At 44.6% G+C, this 18,369-nt stretch overlaps 2 protein-coding genes across 2 annotated transcripts in view; one reads left to right on the top strand and one right to left on the bottom strand.

Annotated features, from left to right (window-relative positions):
• Nucleotides 1–568: 568 nt before the first annotated feature.
• Nucleotides 569–18,369, bottom strand: part of ttll12 (tubulin tyrosine ligase-like family, member 12) — a 52,447-nt gene continuing 34,646 nt past the window's right edge. The window contains exons 11-14 of the mRNA XM_006633101.3: nucleotides 8,587–8,668; nucleotides 4,179–4,247; nucleotides 1,703–1,841; nucleotides 569–939 (exon numbers count right to left, since the gene is read on the bottom strand). Coding sequence (XP_006633164.2) covers nucleotides 788–939; nucleotides 1,703–1,841; nucleotides 4,179–4,247; nucleotides 8,587–8,668 — 442 coding nt within the window. The 3' untranslated portion in view covers nucleotides 569–787. The remainder of the gene's footprint in view (nucleotides 940–1,702; nucleotides 1,842–4,178; nucleotides 4,248–8,586; nucleotides 8,669–18,369) is intronic.
• On the top strand, nucleotides 16,615–16,907 carry LOC138240842 (ATP synthase subunit e, mitochondrial-like). The gene has a single exon (XM_069192884.1). The coding sequence runs from the start codon at nucleotides 16,639–16,641 to the stop codon at nucleotides 16,852–16,854; it is 216 nt and encodes a 71-aa protein (XP_069048985.1). The 5' UTR covers nucleotides 16,615–16,638; the 3' UTR covers nucleotides 16,855–16,907.

An 18,369-nucleotide genomic window follows, 5' to 3' on the forward strand; every position in this document is an offset into this window, starting at 1 on the left:
CAAGACTGGGTTCACCCTGGACAACACCGGTATGTCGCAGGGCGACTGCACAGAACAACACAGACGTGCACATACTCACACCAGGGCCAACTTCTCCAGAAGCCAATTAACTACCAATATGGTTTTGAAACATGGGAGGAAACCCACACAAACATGGGTATAACATACAAAGTCCATGAAGATAACACCCCAGTTCTGGAATTAAACCATGAGTAAATTATTTCAAAATCACCTAGGGTGAAATAAACATAACTTTGATTCTTATACCTTTAAGCAACTTTTCTGATTATATAACTTCAACCAACTTTTAATCAAATTATTATAACTTTTAATCAACAATAACTTTTGATGTTTTGAAATGTTAAAATTACGTTTTATCTGCATGGTGCATTGCTTTAAAAATAAATCACACAACACTGATTCACCTGAAGAGCTGATCGTGGTCTTGTCAGTTTGCGTCAATAGGAACTAGAATACATGACTCCGGAGTTCAGCTCACTGCGGGAAGCGAAAAGAAAAGACATTCTGAAACTCAAAACAAGCACAGTCAACAAGGAGAACAAAAATGTAGAGTCCACTGCAGGGCTTTAATGACAGCTGTTGGTAAGGTTTTACACCACATAATCAACTGAGGTGCCTTCACAGTGTTGAGAGCAGAGTCATACACTGGATGGCTGCAGTGTGGAAGAGTATTTCAGTCTGATATCAGATGCACACCCACATCCACAGACCCTGTAGATAGGTTTGGAAGGCCTGCCCCAGGACAATCTTCGCACTGCCTCTCCTGTCATGGAATCTGAGTCACCGGGCGCCCTGCCGTTTCATCCAGGAACAGAGTGCTGAAGACGTCGTTGTAAAAGCTGGGGTGGTACTTGCAGGCTCTGGCACAGTCAGGACTAAAATTTACTTCCAGAATCTGAGGCTGCATGATTCTCTGACCTGAAGGAAAAGAAATGTCCCCATTAATTTTGAGAAATACACTGTTCCCGTGCTCTAAAAGCACTCGCCAGGCACCTGCGTTCAAGCTTCACCAAAGAGTCCTCCGTCTCGAGAGCTTTCAGAACGAGATTGTAGAAGCACTGTCAGGAGCAGCAGTGATGGAGGGAGAAACCAGGCAATGTCAGGTGAGTTCTTCTCCTGATGGTTAAAAATATCTTGAAGCCGAACTCTGGATGTCTACAGTAGTGGACACTGTCTCTCCATTTTAATTTCACAACTCTGGAAAGTCAGGGTTTATCATTTAAAAAATAGACTGTAATTTATGGCTTACCTATACTTGTTTTAACTTTAGCTTTTTGGGGAAAGCTTCTGATATTACATGTGTTATTTTAAATTGAATGATGCTTGAATAATCTTCTTACATGTAACCTGTAGGCAATTCATTTTATTTCTCAAAGTAACTGTGTTAGTTTTCAGTGCTATGCAGAACTAGATCTGCCTCACATGTCCACGAACCCTGGATCATAAATCATTTTGCTGAGGGTACTGATAGATAACAGTCTAGTTGTTACACGTGTTCTGCAGTTTGACATGATATACATGTACAATACTTGTTTAATACATGAGGAAGTTCTCCGGATTTCTCAGCACCACCCCAGAACACGAGCTGCCTTGCTTCAGGCACTCTCAGCACTCTGCAAGACGCCACACACACGTTTTCAAAAGGAAACGTCTCCACATCCGTTCAGCACAGAAGTCTCACCCTCAGCGTCTGTACTCCATTTCAGCATCAGGTCAATGGCATAAATGGCTCTAGAGGAGGGGTAGGGACAGATGCCATAGGGGGCAGGCCTGGAGGAAGCCAACTGGAACAGCTCTGCAAAGGCCTTGAACACCTCCTCCTGTAACACAGAGGGAACGGCAAACTTAAACCTGTTCGCACAGGAGACATTAATTAAAACATTCATTAATTAAATTAATTCCACCGCACAAACCCAAATGGAAGTTGCTCTGCGCCAATGTAATTGGATAAAGCACCAGCGTCTGGAGTGTGTTCTTTTGTGCTGGGCTCTGCACTGGGGACTGTGTGTTGGGGAAGCCCCTAAGAAACTTCAAACTATGCTCACATCTAATTCTGCTGGGTAACTGTACCTCCCTGCCTCAAGATACAGTGCCTTGCAAAAGTATTCAGACCCTTGACCAATATTCTCATTTTACTGATTACAGCATATTACAGCATATTTCAGTTTTTTAATTTTCCTTAAGAATATTTACTTACATAAAACAATGTCACATTAAAATAACTAATTTTGAGTTTCAGTGCTTTGAAATAATATCACAGAGAACAAAATTTCAATGTAAGATTCGTAATTCAGTAAAATGAGAGAACTGGCAGTACAGGCAGTACAGCACCATCAAAGCACGGACCACTAGGCTTAAGAAGAGCTTCAGTCATATGGTAGTACTGCATCATAAACAGTTAAACATCACAAACAGTTAAGTGTGCAATGACTCAGAGTTCAACACACCTCTGCACTCTGCATTTTGGCTTTCTGACACGTATTTATTTCTCTGTTTGTTTAGCATCTGTACATACTGCCACTATTATTATTGATTATTGTTACCGACATATTGTCATTCTTGTTATCGGCTGTTTTGTAATGCACCGTCTTCATTTTGTGTTGTTCTGTCTGGTGTACTGTGCTGAGAGATCGGCGCAAACAAGAATCCCGTTGTACATGGAAATATGTCAAACTCCTCGATCTCTATCTGTCAGATCATTGCTCACACGGCACCTGACTCCCTCACAGGTCCGCCTGCGACTTCCTCACCCAGCGACGTCGCTGAAAACACAGAACGCCTCACGCTCTCGCCACACCGCACCCCCCTCGGGGACTGTCATCCTCGCTCTTCCTCTTGCAGGGTTCCCCACTTCCGGCCCACACAGCAGCCAGACTGACGATTCTGTCACCTCACCCCATCTCCCCCGAGACCGCCGACAGAACCCCAAGCAGACATGACGTACAACCACTTTTAAAACACGGCTGCACACCAACCACAAATGTTCGCAGAAACACACAACCACAAATGCTCGAAACAAAACTTCCACGCTATCCTCCCAGCCTCTGGTGCGCACAGCAGCCAGATACTCTACACCACTCAATCCTTTACACAACCACAAACTTCACAACCCAAAAACAACTCCAACACAATCTTCAAATTCTTGGCAAATCTAAAGCAACCACTAAAGATAATTAAACCAGAACAAGACTCCTCCTCCAACTTCTTTACTCCTGGAAATAAATTCCTCAGTTAACCCAGCAGTCTTCACACACAACACACAGGCCTGGCTCCTAGCACACAACATACGCAGATCTCATGCACCCACAACACACAACAGCAGCTCCCAGCACAGGAGCTTACACACACAGATACCTCTGTGTGCCCATGACTTTCTCTGAACTCTCCCCGAGACATTTATTTGGAGGACTGCAGCCGCTTCCCATTAACACACACTTACTGTACTTCTGGAAAAGGACTTTTTCACGTTTTCAGATCGGTCCACCGTCCACACAGCTGCGCGCACACAGCCCTTGAATTGCAGAGACAAGCGCCACAACCTGGTCAGTGCTGTTGGGTGGCACGGCGCTCTGTAACCGCCTCCTTGTCTACCCGCAAGCTGCTGCTCTCTCATCCTCTCACATCAAATGCACAGGCTGTTTCAAAGCGGCATGAACTCTCGTGCAGACAACCCTGCTCTCTCACTCTCTTCAGGACTCCTGCTGGCATCGGCCCCCCCCGGGGGCTCGGACTGGCGTCTCTCAGACTCGCCACGATACCCGCAGCCAGTTGACCAGGACAGCTCTGGTCAGCCCGGACAGCCCGATCTCTGCACACTCCACTCCACCACCGTGAAAGCTCTCTGGGCAGCAGGCTCTGTCTAGCTGCCCTGTCACGAAGCTCATACCCTGACCTTGATTTAGGAGGTATCAGCTCAAGGCGCCGGACAATGAAACAATCACACAGGGACACACAATAAAACCAAACCAAAAGCAAGAGTATTAGGAGTGCGCTTTAAGGTAGGATGCTCCTGCGGGATCTGTTCGGCTCCGTCGTCCTGCCCACGACCTCGTGCCCCGGGGAGGAAGGAGGGAGATGGGGTGGAGGGCTGGTGGAGTCCGGAGGGCAGAAGAGAAGAAAAGGGCTCCTTGAGTGGGGAGGAGGAGGGGGGGCCGTACCTGCACAGACGCCCAGGGGTAACCTGGGTACTGCTTCTCGAACTGGGGGATGAACTCATCGTAGTGAACCTAGGGGGAAGGGAAGAGTTAAGTTCTCCAGGAGTAAGAAGCAAGAAGAATTCGTTCTCCAGTCCATTATCAAACACCAAGACATCCCAAAAAAAATGGGAGGCCGATTTCAAGCTTAACAAAAGGAAACTCTACAGGACACCGATACTTACTGATACCTGTTAATGGATTTCTGAAGTTGTGCTGTTGGACACTTGTACAGTAATACACTTGTAGCCTATACTTATTATTACAGTGCCATATTTTTAGTGCATAAGCAGCAAGCACAATGTTTATACTCTACTATGCCTTATTCTCTTTCTTTTAACATTTCTGTAATCGCATGAGACTGCACAATCCTCAGTGTGGCCTGCTGGGTCCAGCGTTCCTTTGCTGTGAAGGAAGCCGAAGCCATGTAACAAGCAAGCCTGCGACATCACACTAGCATAAGATAAGATCAGATTACTTTATTGGCCATATACAATGGAATTCCTAGTACAAGACATTGTATATGGCCAATAAAGACATAAAATTTGTCTTTTTATGCATACCCCAGCTTGCGCTCCATGAGACACACAGACAGGGAGAGAAGCTTGGGGTCAGAGCGCAGGGTCAGCCATTTATACAGCACCCCTGGAGCAGCTGGGGCGAAGGGCCTTGCTCAGGCGCCCAACGGAGTAGGATTCCTCTGCCAGCCACGGGATTTGAACCGCAAACCTTCCAGCCACAGGCGCAGATCCTGAGCCACAGAGCCACCGCTCCGCCCCATCATCAAATGTGACAGTGTGATTGGCTGGCTTGGGCGCTGACCCCTGCCCTGCAGCAGGTCTTCCCATCCCCACAATGCTGTGACCACTCACACCACAGAGAGCAGTCAGAGAGAGTCATGTGGAACTGCATTCAGTCCTGGTCTTGCCTCCATTTCCCAGACATTAACACTGATTAATAATCAAGAAAACTGAAAGAAATAATGAAGCATGTCTGCTTCATGTCTGCAGTTGGTTTGAAAACTGTTTTTAGTCCATGAAAATAACTCTTTAATGAACATAAGCTGTTACTGTTTTGAATCAGAATAATTTGTTTAGGAACAAAAGTTCTTGGTGAAGTTTTTTGTTCCTCTGTTACTCTATGATGGAACCAGTGCTCTTTTCTGAGAATTTGTATGTTGGTAAAAAGGAAAACAACATAAAGGCAGCGTTGCAGTGACTGAAAACAGGATGGAACAATTCTGTGCTAAGCACTTGTGTCCGTAGGTGTGAGACTCCTACATGTAAACTGAAAGAGGTTTTGCTCTGTAACTGCTATATTTTTCAGCATGAAAACAATGTAAGGTCTTTCTCATACATCAGAAAGACCACCGAAACTAAACTTATCCTGCAGCTAGGATCACACATTCTCCCTTCCCTTAAAGACAGACTACTGTTCTTTTAAATGTTCTCCATTCATTGGAAGTTTCATTTCACACCTCTCTGCACCCATTCTGACTTAACACCTCTTGATTGGCCTCTCTTTCTGTCCCCTGCTCCCGCCTCTCACTCCTCCTCCCTCTCAACCTTTGTTCTCCCGCTACTTTACCTTTGCCTACTACCCTGTCTCTCTCACACCTGAAGAAGACTCCACGGCCGAAACGTTGTGTTCTCTTTCTTCTTTTTTTCAGCATGGAATAAACCTATTACTTGTTCCTTTGCAGCCTATGCATGCTGACGCAGCTACCCACCTGAATGTAAGGATTATCCCAGTCAGGGAGGTGTGATGTAAAATTCTAAAACGATGACCAACCAAAGAAGGACCGGCAGGCTGCGGAAAGGTCCACACCTGATGAGACCACAGCCAGTCAGCAGCTGTGATTTCTGGGTTAAACAGGTACTGCACACCCGAAGAATTGACCACGTCATGCAACCACAACTGTCTGTGTCAGGAAACCAAACTTCAGCTCAAGACGCTGGGCCAGGAGAGAGTCCGCACGTGAACAGAACTGTGCCCAAGGCTTCCTCGGCGACAAGAGAAATCTTGCAACTCGAGATCCAATGACAATTTCACCAGCCCAATGAAACTGATACGCGGGACTTATTGTTGACAGCCAGAATATCAGCACACTTGTTTACAGCGTTACACCCCAGAACGAAACCGAACTTCTCTGACCGAGTCAGAATCTGGCCACAGGCGAGCTAATATTTTCTCTCCCTCTGGAATCCAAGAGGACAGTTTGGTACTGGGACACCTGAAGGAGAAATGACCCTGGCAGGGACTAACCCTTTCCAGCCTCTTCCGAGGACTGCCTGGCCAGTGTCTCAGGCATATGGAACACTTCACCATTCACATTACAAATCCTGAGAGATAAACTGTTATTCCCAAAACATCTGATAAAGGTCAGCTCATGACATTTATTTGAGTGAATGATCAGCCATTGATATCCAGGCTGACTGATTCACCTATCCTCTTACTCTTGCTGGTTTCTTTTAAATGTTGTGTAGTTGTGTTAGTAAATATCGCATTGCGCACTTTGAATCCATGTGTCAATATTGCTTTTTCTTTTTTCCATTGATTCCTAGTGGTCATAAAAAATGTCTCACAACTTAATGTTTCAATTTCTAACAGTTCTAGTAAAAAGTTAGGACTTCACTATAGACACCGATACAAAATGCAATGTCTTCAGGGTCTCTACTACAGTGAAGAGATGCCTGCCGAGGAATCACTTACACGTGAAGGACAATATTGGAATTATCTCTTGCTTGCTTAGTTATGAACATGTACTTGCTGCAGGAAAACCGTGAGATTAGTATCCTATATGATTAGTTTGTACAAAACATCATCTAGATATCATCTGTGGGACCTGCCTGACAGACCTGGAATATAGTGATTTATGTTCATCTTGTGTTAATAGAGGAATGCTAGTTTGCAGAGGATGCTAATAGAAAAAAAAAACATATTAGAAATACTTGGAATTGAGTATGCATGTAGAGGCTCATCCGCTCTACATATTTGAATATAAAAAAGGCCATATTGGCATTGAAATTATCTTTGTGCTGAAAGCAGCGTTCATTCTTGTTATGATTTTATTTCACAAAACTGCCAATTGTCCCAGCCATGGTCTTACGAACGGCTTGTGTCTGATTTAGCTACATAAAGTGGAAACAGGGACTTTGGGTGACTGCCAAGGTTGACCACAGTTAAACCGTCTTAACTGTCTGTTTTTGTACTGTATATGGCAACAAACTGTTACTGACCAATTATAAATATGTATGTTTTGCACGGAAATGTTGCTCATCTCCAAACATAAAAGCCTGTTGCTGTCCTTGAGAAAGCAAGTGAGAGGCAAGCTTCTGACTGTGTCTGTTCTCCTTTCTTTACTGCAATAATCTGCAGCTTGATATACCAGAGCCGTGTGATTTTCCAAGAGGGGTCTAACGGTCCCTAAACTAAATGAGCTGGCAGAGTGTGAGGACAAGTGGAAGCTCTCTCTTTCCTTGTGATTCTCCTGAGTGATCAATCGACACTCGGAGTCCTGACTCCCTGCTTTCCTGCAAAAACACTACTGAGCTGCTGCATTTTCTAGGAGAATGAGCCTCTTCAAACAGCTTCTCCAAACCTGGTTACCAACAGTCTTATCAACCGTACGGCCAAAGCACACTTAGACAACGTCTCTACATGTTAGAATGCAATTAAAACCATCAACAGACTTGGAATACTGGCATCTGTCCAGTAAGCTCCACCCTGGCAGGTTGGTGCACTGCGTCAGCACACTGCTCAGGCCAGCTGGACACTGGAACACGGCTCCCCTTGACCACAACAGCCCTAGCCAGACTCTCCACACTGCAATGACTCCCAGAGTCTTCAGGAGTACGACGTGTCATTTTCTACCATTTGTGGATTTTGGGTGTACCCCCAGCATTCACATGATAATTACGACCATGAGTATGTGTAGGTGTGTGGGGCTACACAACGCATGACTGCTAACTAGTCCCCCCAGGAAGGAAATTTAAAAAGGTGCAAAAACGCCCTCGCGTAAAAACTATAAACTGAGACCCCGAGGTAGGAACTTCCTTACATGAACACCATTGGTTAATGGGGTGGGACTTTTTGAGAAATATGACTGAACCAAAAAAGGGGCACAGTACACGTCGCAGACTGGACTAGACACACAGACCCTCGGTGCTACCCTAAACTCAGCTCGGCTCTGCCTGGCAGGTTAATCACAAAACACTACCAGTTTGATTTTTCCTCACAAATCCTACATGGTTTAACTGCAGGCTGCAAGGACCAAACATTAAAAGCCTAAGCACACACTTCATTTAGTGACCAGATCCGGCCTTAAGCTGCGTCAAAAGGCTGTACCCACCACCACAGGGCTCAAATGTACCTGTTTCAGCTGGGCTCCTTCGGCGTAGTTCATTACTGTGAAATGCTTCTGGTAGTCATCAAAGTTGTCCAGAGAGAATGGCCTGAGGACAAACACAAGGAAATGCATTGAGGAATGTATGAAGAAACTTAGTTATAATGGGAGATTGAACATTTCCTCACTTAGTCTGGGAAAGACCATTAGGGAAGTCCCTTGCTGAAATGTAAAGGACAGACACGGGAAACAACCACTTTCCTGGTCAGCGTGCAAGAACACCTACAAGAAGGAATGCCTGTATTCTTTTAAATAACCTACACAGCACGAAGCACTCAGAGGTGAGGAAACCATTAGGAGGGAACTGTGACTGCAATGTGGTGGGCACTGAAACACAATTTGCAACGGTACAAGTGGAGTCGAAGCAAAGGTTTTCAATTTCGGGAACGGAGGCTCCGAAGTAATGAGGCTGAAGGCACAAGAAAAAAAACATGAGGAGGAAGAAAGCACGTTATACAATGATCAAAAAAGAATAGTCATCCAGTTTTAAAACGTGCAGCGATTAGGAATAATTACAAGCATAGGTCAACTGCTCAGAATAAACAGGGAAGACAAGCCTAACAATACTATGTAAAAATGCATTTAAAACCGAGAACAGGAGGCACTATTTTAGTTTGTTGTAGGTATAAAGAACAATGTACCCACCCATGTTGTTGAAGCCGATACCCTGACACTTCTTTCAAGAAACACCAGGATGAGGATTCTGGGATCAGTTAACTACTTACAGTACTACCAACTGCATGCGCTGAATCGCCTGCTCTTCCTGTCCCCTCCCATGTTATGACATGACAAATTATACAGTGTTTCTGTCAGCACTGTGGGGTCAAAGGTCACCTGCCCTCCACTTGAGTGAGCTGGCTATAGAGGTTCTCCAAACCCCCAGTGTCTCCCCATTTCATCAGGCCCTCCAACACAACCAGTTGTCAGCTGTCTGGCAGAACCTTCCGTTGTAACAGCAGCTTCTGCCACGAGACCTGAATCGACTTGAGCAATTCCACAAGCACATACAAGCAAAATGCTTTTATCACACTGAACCGTTCAAGAGCAACTCATTCTGATTGACTGCTGCCGATGACTGTAACAGACTCCACCTTTGTTTTCAGTTGTGCGATTAAATCTTCTCTAACGGCTACTCTTGTTAACACTACCACGTCCTCATCCTTTTATTGACACTTTATTAATTTATTTCGCTTTTCTTTCCATGTGACACTGGCGTCAGGGCACTGTGGCACACTGGTGACAGTGAACAAACCTTCTTTCTCAACTGATTATCTGGTTCAGCAAGGGATTACTAAAAAAAAACAAATAAAAACCAGAATATAACTGAGATGCAGAAAGTGGTGAAAATATGCTATTGGTTTCAGAGCTTGATCTTCCTGAACTTTGCATTTATAAGATCAAGGCCAATTGATTTTTCTGAGTCTTTAACACTCTTCTCAACAAGTTGGAATATGGCCAAAACTCTGCTGCTAGACTTCTAGACTTCTAACATCATGGCAGCACATCACTCCTACGCTTAAGGCTCTACATTGGTTGCCTATAAAGTTGTGTCTTCAATACAAGATCTTGTTATTGACTTTCAAGGCTCTAAACAATCTGGCTCCATCATAGATCTGTGAACCCCTCCATGTTCACACTCCCTCTCGTAGGCTGCGCTCCACTCAGTTGAGACTGGTCATTTGCTCACAGGACAAAATAAGATAAAACAGACTGAAATCTCTGACTTTCTGAGACTGTGCTGTTTCTGTCGCTGCTCCGGTGTTGTGGAATGCCCTTCTTCAGACACTACAAGAGACAAATTCTTTGACTCTTTTTAAATTCAAAACTCAAAACTCACCTTTTTACCGGCTACATCTGATTGTCTTACATTCTATCGGTATAAACATGCATTCATATTTATTTTTCTTTTACTTCTTACTGCACTCTCTGTCTTTCCCTTTCTTACTGTGTACAGCGTCCTCGGGTTTGGAAAGATTACGATAACGTGCTCATTTCACTGCTCCTTTTCTGGAGTTAAGCCAGAAAGGCGCAACTGTATAAGATAACAGAGAGATAAATCACTTTATTGGCCAGATATAATTTCTTGCATTAGGAATTTGTCTTTTCGTAGACCCCAGCTTGCTCTCTCTGAGACACAGGACAGCCATTTATATAGCACCCCTGGAGCAGCTGGGGTGAAGGGCCTTGCTCAGGAGCCCAAGGGAGTAAGATTCTTCTGACGGCCACAGGATTGGGTGTCTCTGAAGCAACTTGAGGCATGATCTCCCTGCAGCAGCCAAGCCGGTCAACCTCGTTCCTTCATGTCCTGCCATTTGCCAAACCTCTTTATACCACACAGTGTCGCAGGAAGCCGGAGCCTACCGGGCAACAACGAGCACAAGGCAGGGTTCACCCTGGAGGGGGCGCCAGTCCATCGCAGGGCAAGTGCAGGCCAATCATGCATGGGGACAATTTGGAGGCCACAGTAAAGGCCGAGGGGAGAAATTTGGCTCGGACACCAGAATAATTCCCTACTCTTGGGGTCCTGGAGTCCTTGCACTGGCTTCCGGTCAAATACCGTGCAGACTTTAAAATCCTCATGCTCACCTATAAGGCTCTACATGGCTTAGCACCTCAGTACCTGTCTGAACTATTATCACCCTACTCCCCACCTCGCAACCTTCGCTCTTCTAATTCTGGTCTCCTGTCTGTCCCCCCAAGCCCGTCTACCCTCTGTGGGTGACAGGGCCTTCTCCTGTTATGCTCCCAAGCTCTGGAACTCTCTCCCCAAGGATACCAGAGAGTCACCTTCTCTAAACTCCTTCAAATCCAGACTCAAAACCCTCTTCTTCAGAAAAGCCTTTACTGAACTGGTTCCATTCTTCACCCCTCTGCTCTTCTTAGTACCACCATCTACGGTCACCTCTGTATATTGTAATTGTGTCTTATCTTTTGTATTCTTATTTATTGTTGTATTCTTCTTATTTATTGTCATTCTGTAAAGTGCTTTGAGAAGCAAAGGTGCTATATAAAATAAAGTTTATTATTATTATATTACTCTTATTGAGCAATGCCCCGGGATCTTTAATGACCACTGAGAGTCAGTAACTTGGTTTAATGTCTCATCCAAAAGACGGCACCCACTACAGTATAGTGTCCTCATCACTATACTGGGGTATTAGGATCCATACAGACCACAGGGTGCTCTCCACGCTGGTCCCACTAAGATAAGGTCACTTTATTGGTATATTTTACATATACAATTTATTGCATTGGGAATTTGTCTTTTCGCATTCCCCAACTTGCTCTCCACAAGACACACAGGCACACAGACGGGGGGAGAGAAGCTGGGGGTCAGAGCGCAGGGTCAGCCATTCATACAGTGCCCCTGGAGCAGTTGGGGTGAAGGGCCTTGCTCAGGGGCCCAACGGAGTAGGATTCCTCTGCTTTGAGTTTTTGATTTGAACCGGCAACCTTCCAGCCACAGGCTCAGATCCTGAGCCACAGAGCCACCGCTCGGCCCGGAACACCACCATAACACCTCTTCCAGCAGAAACCATAGCTTCCCAGGAGTCTCCCATCCAGGTACTGACCAGGCTCAACCCTGCTGAGCTCCAGGGGGTTCGTTCCTTCATTCGCAGACAATAAGAGCAGGGCCATTCCGAATGCAACTGATCCTTCCTTTCCCTGCTAGGAGGAGTGCAGGAATGAGCTTGGACTCTGCACTTGGAAGGGAACCTTCTACTGCTTGAGAGAGCTGTTCCTTCCAGCTGAAAGAATAAAGTGTTGATTTCGCTGCCAGTTGGTTTATGGGCAAGTTCACACAGACACTCCTGTGAGGGGGAAATTTGTTTCCTGTAGAAACGTAAAAGATATCAGAACTCCAAAAGACAGCTGCATTTAAGATTGATTTAAAGTTCTATAGAAACTGTGAAAAACTAGTAAACCAGGAAAATGCAGTTAAAACAAATGACACTATCTCTCTCCCTGATGTATAAATTGACCACAATCCCCCTTAGTAAAACACATTAAGACACATTCAGGGTTCCCTTCACTTCACACCAAGATCAAACATTGTAGATCAGATGGCTTTCCTCAGTATCAGGTCAGACACATTCCACTAGAGGAAGGCCCAATTAACAGATAAGGCAGCAGAGACCTGTTCCCAGCCTGGGGCCTGGCTCAATCAGATCTGATCTGATAAGATCTGATAAGCCTTAGACATTAAGACTCAAAGAGCTTTAACAGGGAATCACAGTGCTGCTAAATCAATAATTACAATAATAATTAGTAATCATTTATAAATATTTAGAACACTCACATACACTACTCTTCAAGAGGCTTATTACTTATGAGAAGCTCACTCTATGTTCACATTCTGGGCATAGAAAACCTTAAAGTTTTTTCCCCAGACAGACTGACAGCTGCTGTGATTTTGCCAAGTGTAGGAATTATGGTATTTTATTAATTCTTTTAGGGATGAATGCCTAATCCCTGAATTGTTTATTACATTTATTACTACAATGTGTGGTTGTCCTCTGTCCTGTGTTTTTGCAGAGAGATCACTGCGAACCAGAATTCTAATGTATTTGTACATACAACAATAAACTTTTCTGCTATTGAGTATTTATCTGTCTCTGATTCTCCCTTCTGGCAGTGAAAGCTCTGCTCCTCTCAGCCCACAGCCCCCAAGTAAAGAACAAGACACTTGCAGATAAGGACAACGGCCATAAACTAGCACAATCCCAGAGGCGAGCTGAGTGAAGACTTCAAAATCCACCCAGCTTCAACACTTGACAACAGAGCACAAACCAACCCATTACAGGCAGAGGGTGGAATTCTCTCTGCTCCAACCATATCAAACAGACAAGTCGGTGCTGACAGTTCAGCACAGAGTGGAGTAGGAAGTACTGGAATACTGAATCACAGACTGGAAAAAACACATCAGACCAGACCTGGCATCGCAGGCCCAGGGTGACACCCCTATCAGCACCAGCTCTACACAGCTGCTTCCCTGATCCGAACGTCTTGAGAGTGGGTGGATTTTATACAGTGCTGGCAGTGTACAAAATTCGCTTATCTCTCAGCCCTAAAGTAAAGCCCTTCACTGTCCTGCCAAGACTGCTCTCCTGCCCTTACTGCAGTTTCTTACCGACACTGTTTCTCATCTGGCAGCTGTATTCTCAACTCACTCCTTCAAAAAAAAAAAAAGAACTGCAAACTGCAAAGAAAACCTTCACTCATTCATGCACATCAACCTCACCTCTAATGTGAATGCATTACACCCAAGTATTAATTAATCTAACTGTGTATCAAAAGACTTCATGGCTATGGGGCAACACGTACTTATTTATGAACCTTCCTACACAAGTTTCCAGCTTACACATCCTGGACCATTTGCTAGGTGGGGACACATCCCTGGTCTTTGAAAAACCTGGCACAAGCTATAACCCTTATTGTATTCCAACAAGGAAAACCAGATGTTAATTCCACAGCGAGAGAGGGAGTCATTACTACCCCCCGAGGGGGCTAATCTATTTAACAGCAGTAGCGCTGCACAGAAAGAACAACAATACGTGTACATATTTGCACAGAAAATCAAGTGTTAAGTAAGGACATGGCTACAGGTATGAATGAGAACTTAAATCTCTTGCTTTTGGAGTTGGGAAGTCGGTGTCCCTGTTCTGATGGCAGTGACTGGAATTCATGACAACAGGGGTGTGAAGGATCGTCTCAGATGGATTTTACTTCACGTGGATGATGGATGGCGGGGAGGGCAGGAAGATCGGCGCTCATGACCTTCCGGCGTCTTTTCACAAGGCTGCCCAGTTTCTTCTTACCTCTCAAGATTCAGGTTTGCCAAACCAGCAGATCAGGGTAGAAGTTAAAGAAAACTCAAGGAAGAAAAGCGAAAAGTGAAAAGAAAAAGCCAGATGCTGAAGAACACGTTTTGCTTTCCTTTCTACTTTTCAGCCTGCATGCTGCCCTGTCCAACATTTTACTGAAGCTCTGGATTGCGACTGAAACACGGACACGTTCGAACAGGAGGTTGCAAACCAAGAACAGGACCGAGCAGGACTAATGGGTACTGTGGCGCCCCTGCCGTCTCTCGGCAGGCTGGTGACAAGTGAGAGGAGGCCGTGCTGGGGAGACCAGGAGCTGAGGGCGCAACCTCAGCACTCCCATCCCCATCTCTCTAGGACAGGGGCTCTTAACCTTTTGGAGAGTGTGACCCTTTTTTGGGGTTATAAATATCTCGCGACCCCCCCCGCCCCCCTCCACACACACACACACATTTAAAAATCATCATGTTGCATAAATTGTAAGCCTACTCACTTAATAATAATAATAAAAAAATGTTTTTTTATATAGCACCTTTCATACTATTTTTGCAACTCAGAGTGCTTGTTAAAAAAAAAAAGTTAAAAAAACTTTAAACTTAAAATAAGCAACAATAACAAATTAAAAGAACCATGCACAAACAGTACAAATAGCACTGAAATTATATAAGAAAAATCAAGTAAAAGCAAGATTAACAAAAATAAGTTTTGAGCTGCCGTTTAAATACATCCACAGAGCCAGTCTCTGTAATATTTTTAGGAATACTATTCCACAGTTTGGGCGTGTAGTAGCAAAATGCTGCCTCACCAGTCCTTAACTTTTGGAATAAAAGTCGTGCGCTTCTTGCACTGGCCTTGATGGAATTTACAGTACGAACAGCTTCATCCATTACTTGTTTGAGTTCGGGGGGCATTTTCTTAGCAGCGAGTCCTTGTCTATGAATCATACAGTGCATCTGCAAAGCGAGCGGAGCAACAGCCTGTACTTTCGTGACCGGCCCACTGTGTTTGCCAGTCACAGCTGGTGCCCCGCCTGAGCAGAGTCCCACACACTTGTTCCAGTCAATTTCATGCTCTCGTACGTACAGTATGAGTTCAGGAAAACGAAAAGGTTCGTCGCCAGTGGCACGCTCGGGAAGAGGACGACAGAACAAAAAATCCTCATTAATTTCTCCCTCTTCAACAAATCCGGCATAAACAAGCATTTGTGGATCTCCGGAGACATCAGTGGTTTTGTCAAGTTGTAAAGAAAAATGCACACTAGATTTTATCTTAGCGATCGCCTGCTGTTCTGCGTCTCTTGCCATACGCCCTACGCGGTAAGACACGGTGTCATTTTATACTGGTGTCTAGCTGCTCTGCAGCACTTTTCCCTCACGATTGAAACCGTTTCCTTAGCGCACTGTAAGAAAAAGTCTCACCTAACGTTTGGCTTCCCAGTTTTGGCAATCCCGTTAGCTATGACGAAAGATGCCTGAAGTGCCTTCTGGTTCACAGTGGTGGCTTTTTGGAGGGTAGATTGTTGGCCTCTTAGCTTTTGTTAAAAAAACTCAACAGGTTTACACTGCAGGGTCGAGTGTCTGGTCTGTAAGTGGCGTAGCAGTTTTGGAGGGCTTGAGGCTTTCCTTAGCCAACACTTCGCCACAAACCGCACACAGCGGTCGTGCATCCTCTCTATCACTTGTCTGTATAAATCCGTACTTCAGGTACCTTTTGACGTACTTTCTCATTTTCTTTGTTTTTTTCAGTTCGGAGTTTTCTGCTGTGTGTTTCTCCACATTGCCTTTAGCTCTCACTCTTCCAGTGCCACCTATAAAAAAAACGCTCCCTTGCCTGGCTAATCACGGCTCCCTTGCACAGAAGAAAAAAGTTTCACAAATAGAAATGCAATCGTGGCCCACCCAACAGAAATTAATGTAGCGGCCTTGCTGGGTGCTACAATGTAGCGAGGAGATGGTCGGTGGGCTCGCAGTGTGACCACTAAGTCATCCTGATAGTGTAATAGTCTTAACCCTGCAGGTGTATATAATAGTTAACTGTTTACCTCCGTTATTGTCCTTTGATGTGTAACCAACCCGAACCTGCATACAAGTCCTTAACCTTTGGCTGATTCTGTCTCTGCTGCCTGTTGACTCCCCTGGGTCGTGACCCCCAGGTTAAGAACCCCAGCTCTAGGCTTTAGCAGCTGGAGACCAGCAAGATGGTGCCGCCGGTACAAGTGTCACCGCTGATAAAGACAACCAGGTGGTCAGCCTTGCTTGTTGGGATAATCTCTGGAAAGATGAGATATGACTACCTGAAGCAGATTGCAGAGGAAGAGAGGAGGATTGAGGCAGAGGAGAAAAAGGCTAGAGAAGGGGCTGAGCGCATTGCAAAACAGCTGGCAGAAGCCAATGAAGACACCATACTGAAATGAATCATAATTGGGAAATATTCATTTTTTTTGCGAATAAAGAAAATGGACCTGTGCATCTGAATTGGGTGGCTAATTTGGATTTTGTAAATGTTCTTTGTTTGTAAAGTAAGATTTTAAAATAAATAAAAAAGCTCAAGGAGAGCAGATCCCTGTGCAAACAGGGGAAGTCCATTTGGTTTCCAAGTGCCTGAATTTAGACCTTCTGCATTCAACACTGTCATTCGGTATTCATGAGAAAACCCTTTGTTTTGGGTTGCCAGACACACAAATCTGTAGATGCTACACAGCTATAGAAATCCAGGCAGTGAAAAACTTACAACACCTCATTCCAACAGAAAAAACTATTTCCACCCCAAATGTAAAGCTAGACCCCATTTTACTGGTGCAAAAACTATGACAGCGTGAACAGATGTTTTTTTCCTCAACGTTCTTGTCCGTTATCATACCTTTTAGTGTATTTTGATTCTTATTTTCAAAATGTTTGTAATAACTTTTTTTAACAATAACACAGATGCTGAAATCAAAGACTGGAACTGTCTCGCTGGGCTTTACGATGTGAACTCCTGGAAAGAAAGAAACAGCCCACAGTAATTCCCACTGGTGATGCAAGCTGTGTGCAGTCGCGGAGGGCTCATTCTCATCAACATGCATGGTTTATTGGCAAGTCAGCAGCTGCACAACCAAGCATCACTGCATCACTAGCCTCCTGTGTCCTGATTCACACAATAATAGAGAAAATCTCTTCTGTGGTTTGTGATGACCTAAGCGCTCTTGAGGAAGTGGGTATGAGAGAGAAATCAACACAAACTGGCCATCACCCAGTTCTGGGTGTCTAGACACTGTTGGTTTGGACTGTTGAAGGATTGTTTTTATATTTCTTTTGTATAACAGCATAGCAATCTTAACACTTGGAACCTTATTTCTATATCTTCTGTGTAACCTAGCAGTGACTAGAAGTACCGATGACCTTGTATGTATAAAACGTTGTTCACACTTACTCCTTTTGTGTTGTTTAAGTCCTTGTAATTCTGAATATACCCAGTCTTTATTAATTTTCCTACACAGGCAGCAGCTTCAGGAAAAAATGTATCGGGAAAAATGACAGTGTGACAAAGCACTCAGGGAGAAGAGTGAGCTGCAGGGAGTTAGGAGAGGTAAGGTGAGCAAGGCTAATGTGGCATGTACTGTATATCGCGGGCACCAGGCCACACCGGGCTTTCACGAGGTCAGGCTGTGGTACAGCAGAGAGAAACCAAAACACAAACTAAAGAGATTCTATGACAATATAATTACTTCCTCATCCCAAACTGTTGCAGGAGTCCTTACTGAGGGCTCCTTATAATCTGATGATCCGTGACAATTCTAACTTCTCTAACGTCTCCGAGCTCTACAGACAATTTTATTGTATATCAGATAAACAGAGTACAAATTCCATGTTTCAAATAAGGTTTGGAACTCTTACGTCTATCAGGGGGTCTCTCTTGTCATCTCTCAAGATTGTTTTTCACACAGAGC

The sequence above is a fragment of the Lepisosteus oculatus genome, chromosome 7 (assembly GCF_040954835.1).
Source record: "Lepisosteus oculatus isolate fLepOcu1 chromosome 7, fLepOcu1.hap2, whole genome shotgun sequence".
NCBI lineage: Eukaryota > Metazoa > Chordata > Actinopteri > Semionotiformes > Lepisosteidae > Lepisosteus > Lepisosteus oculatus.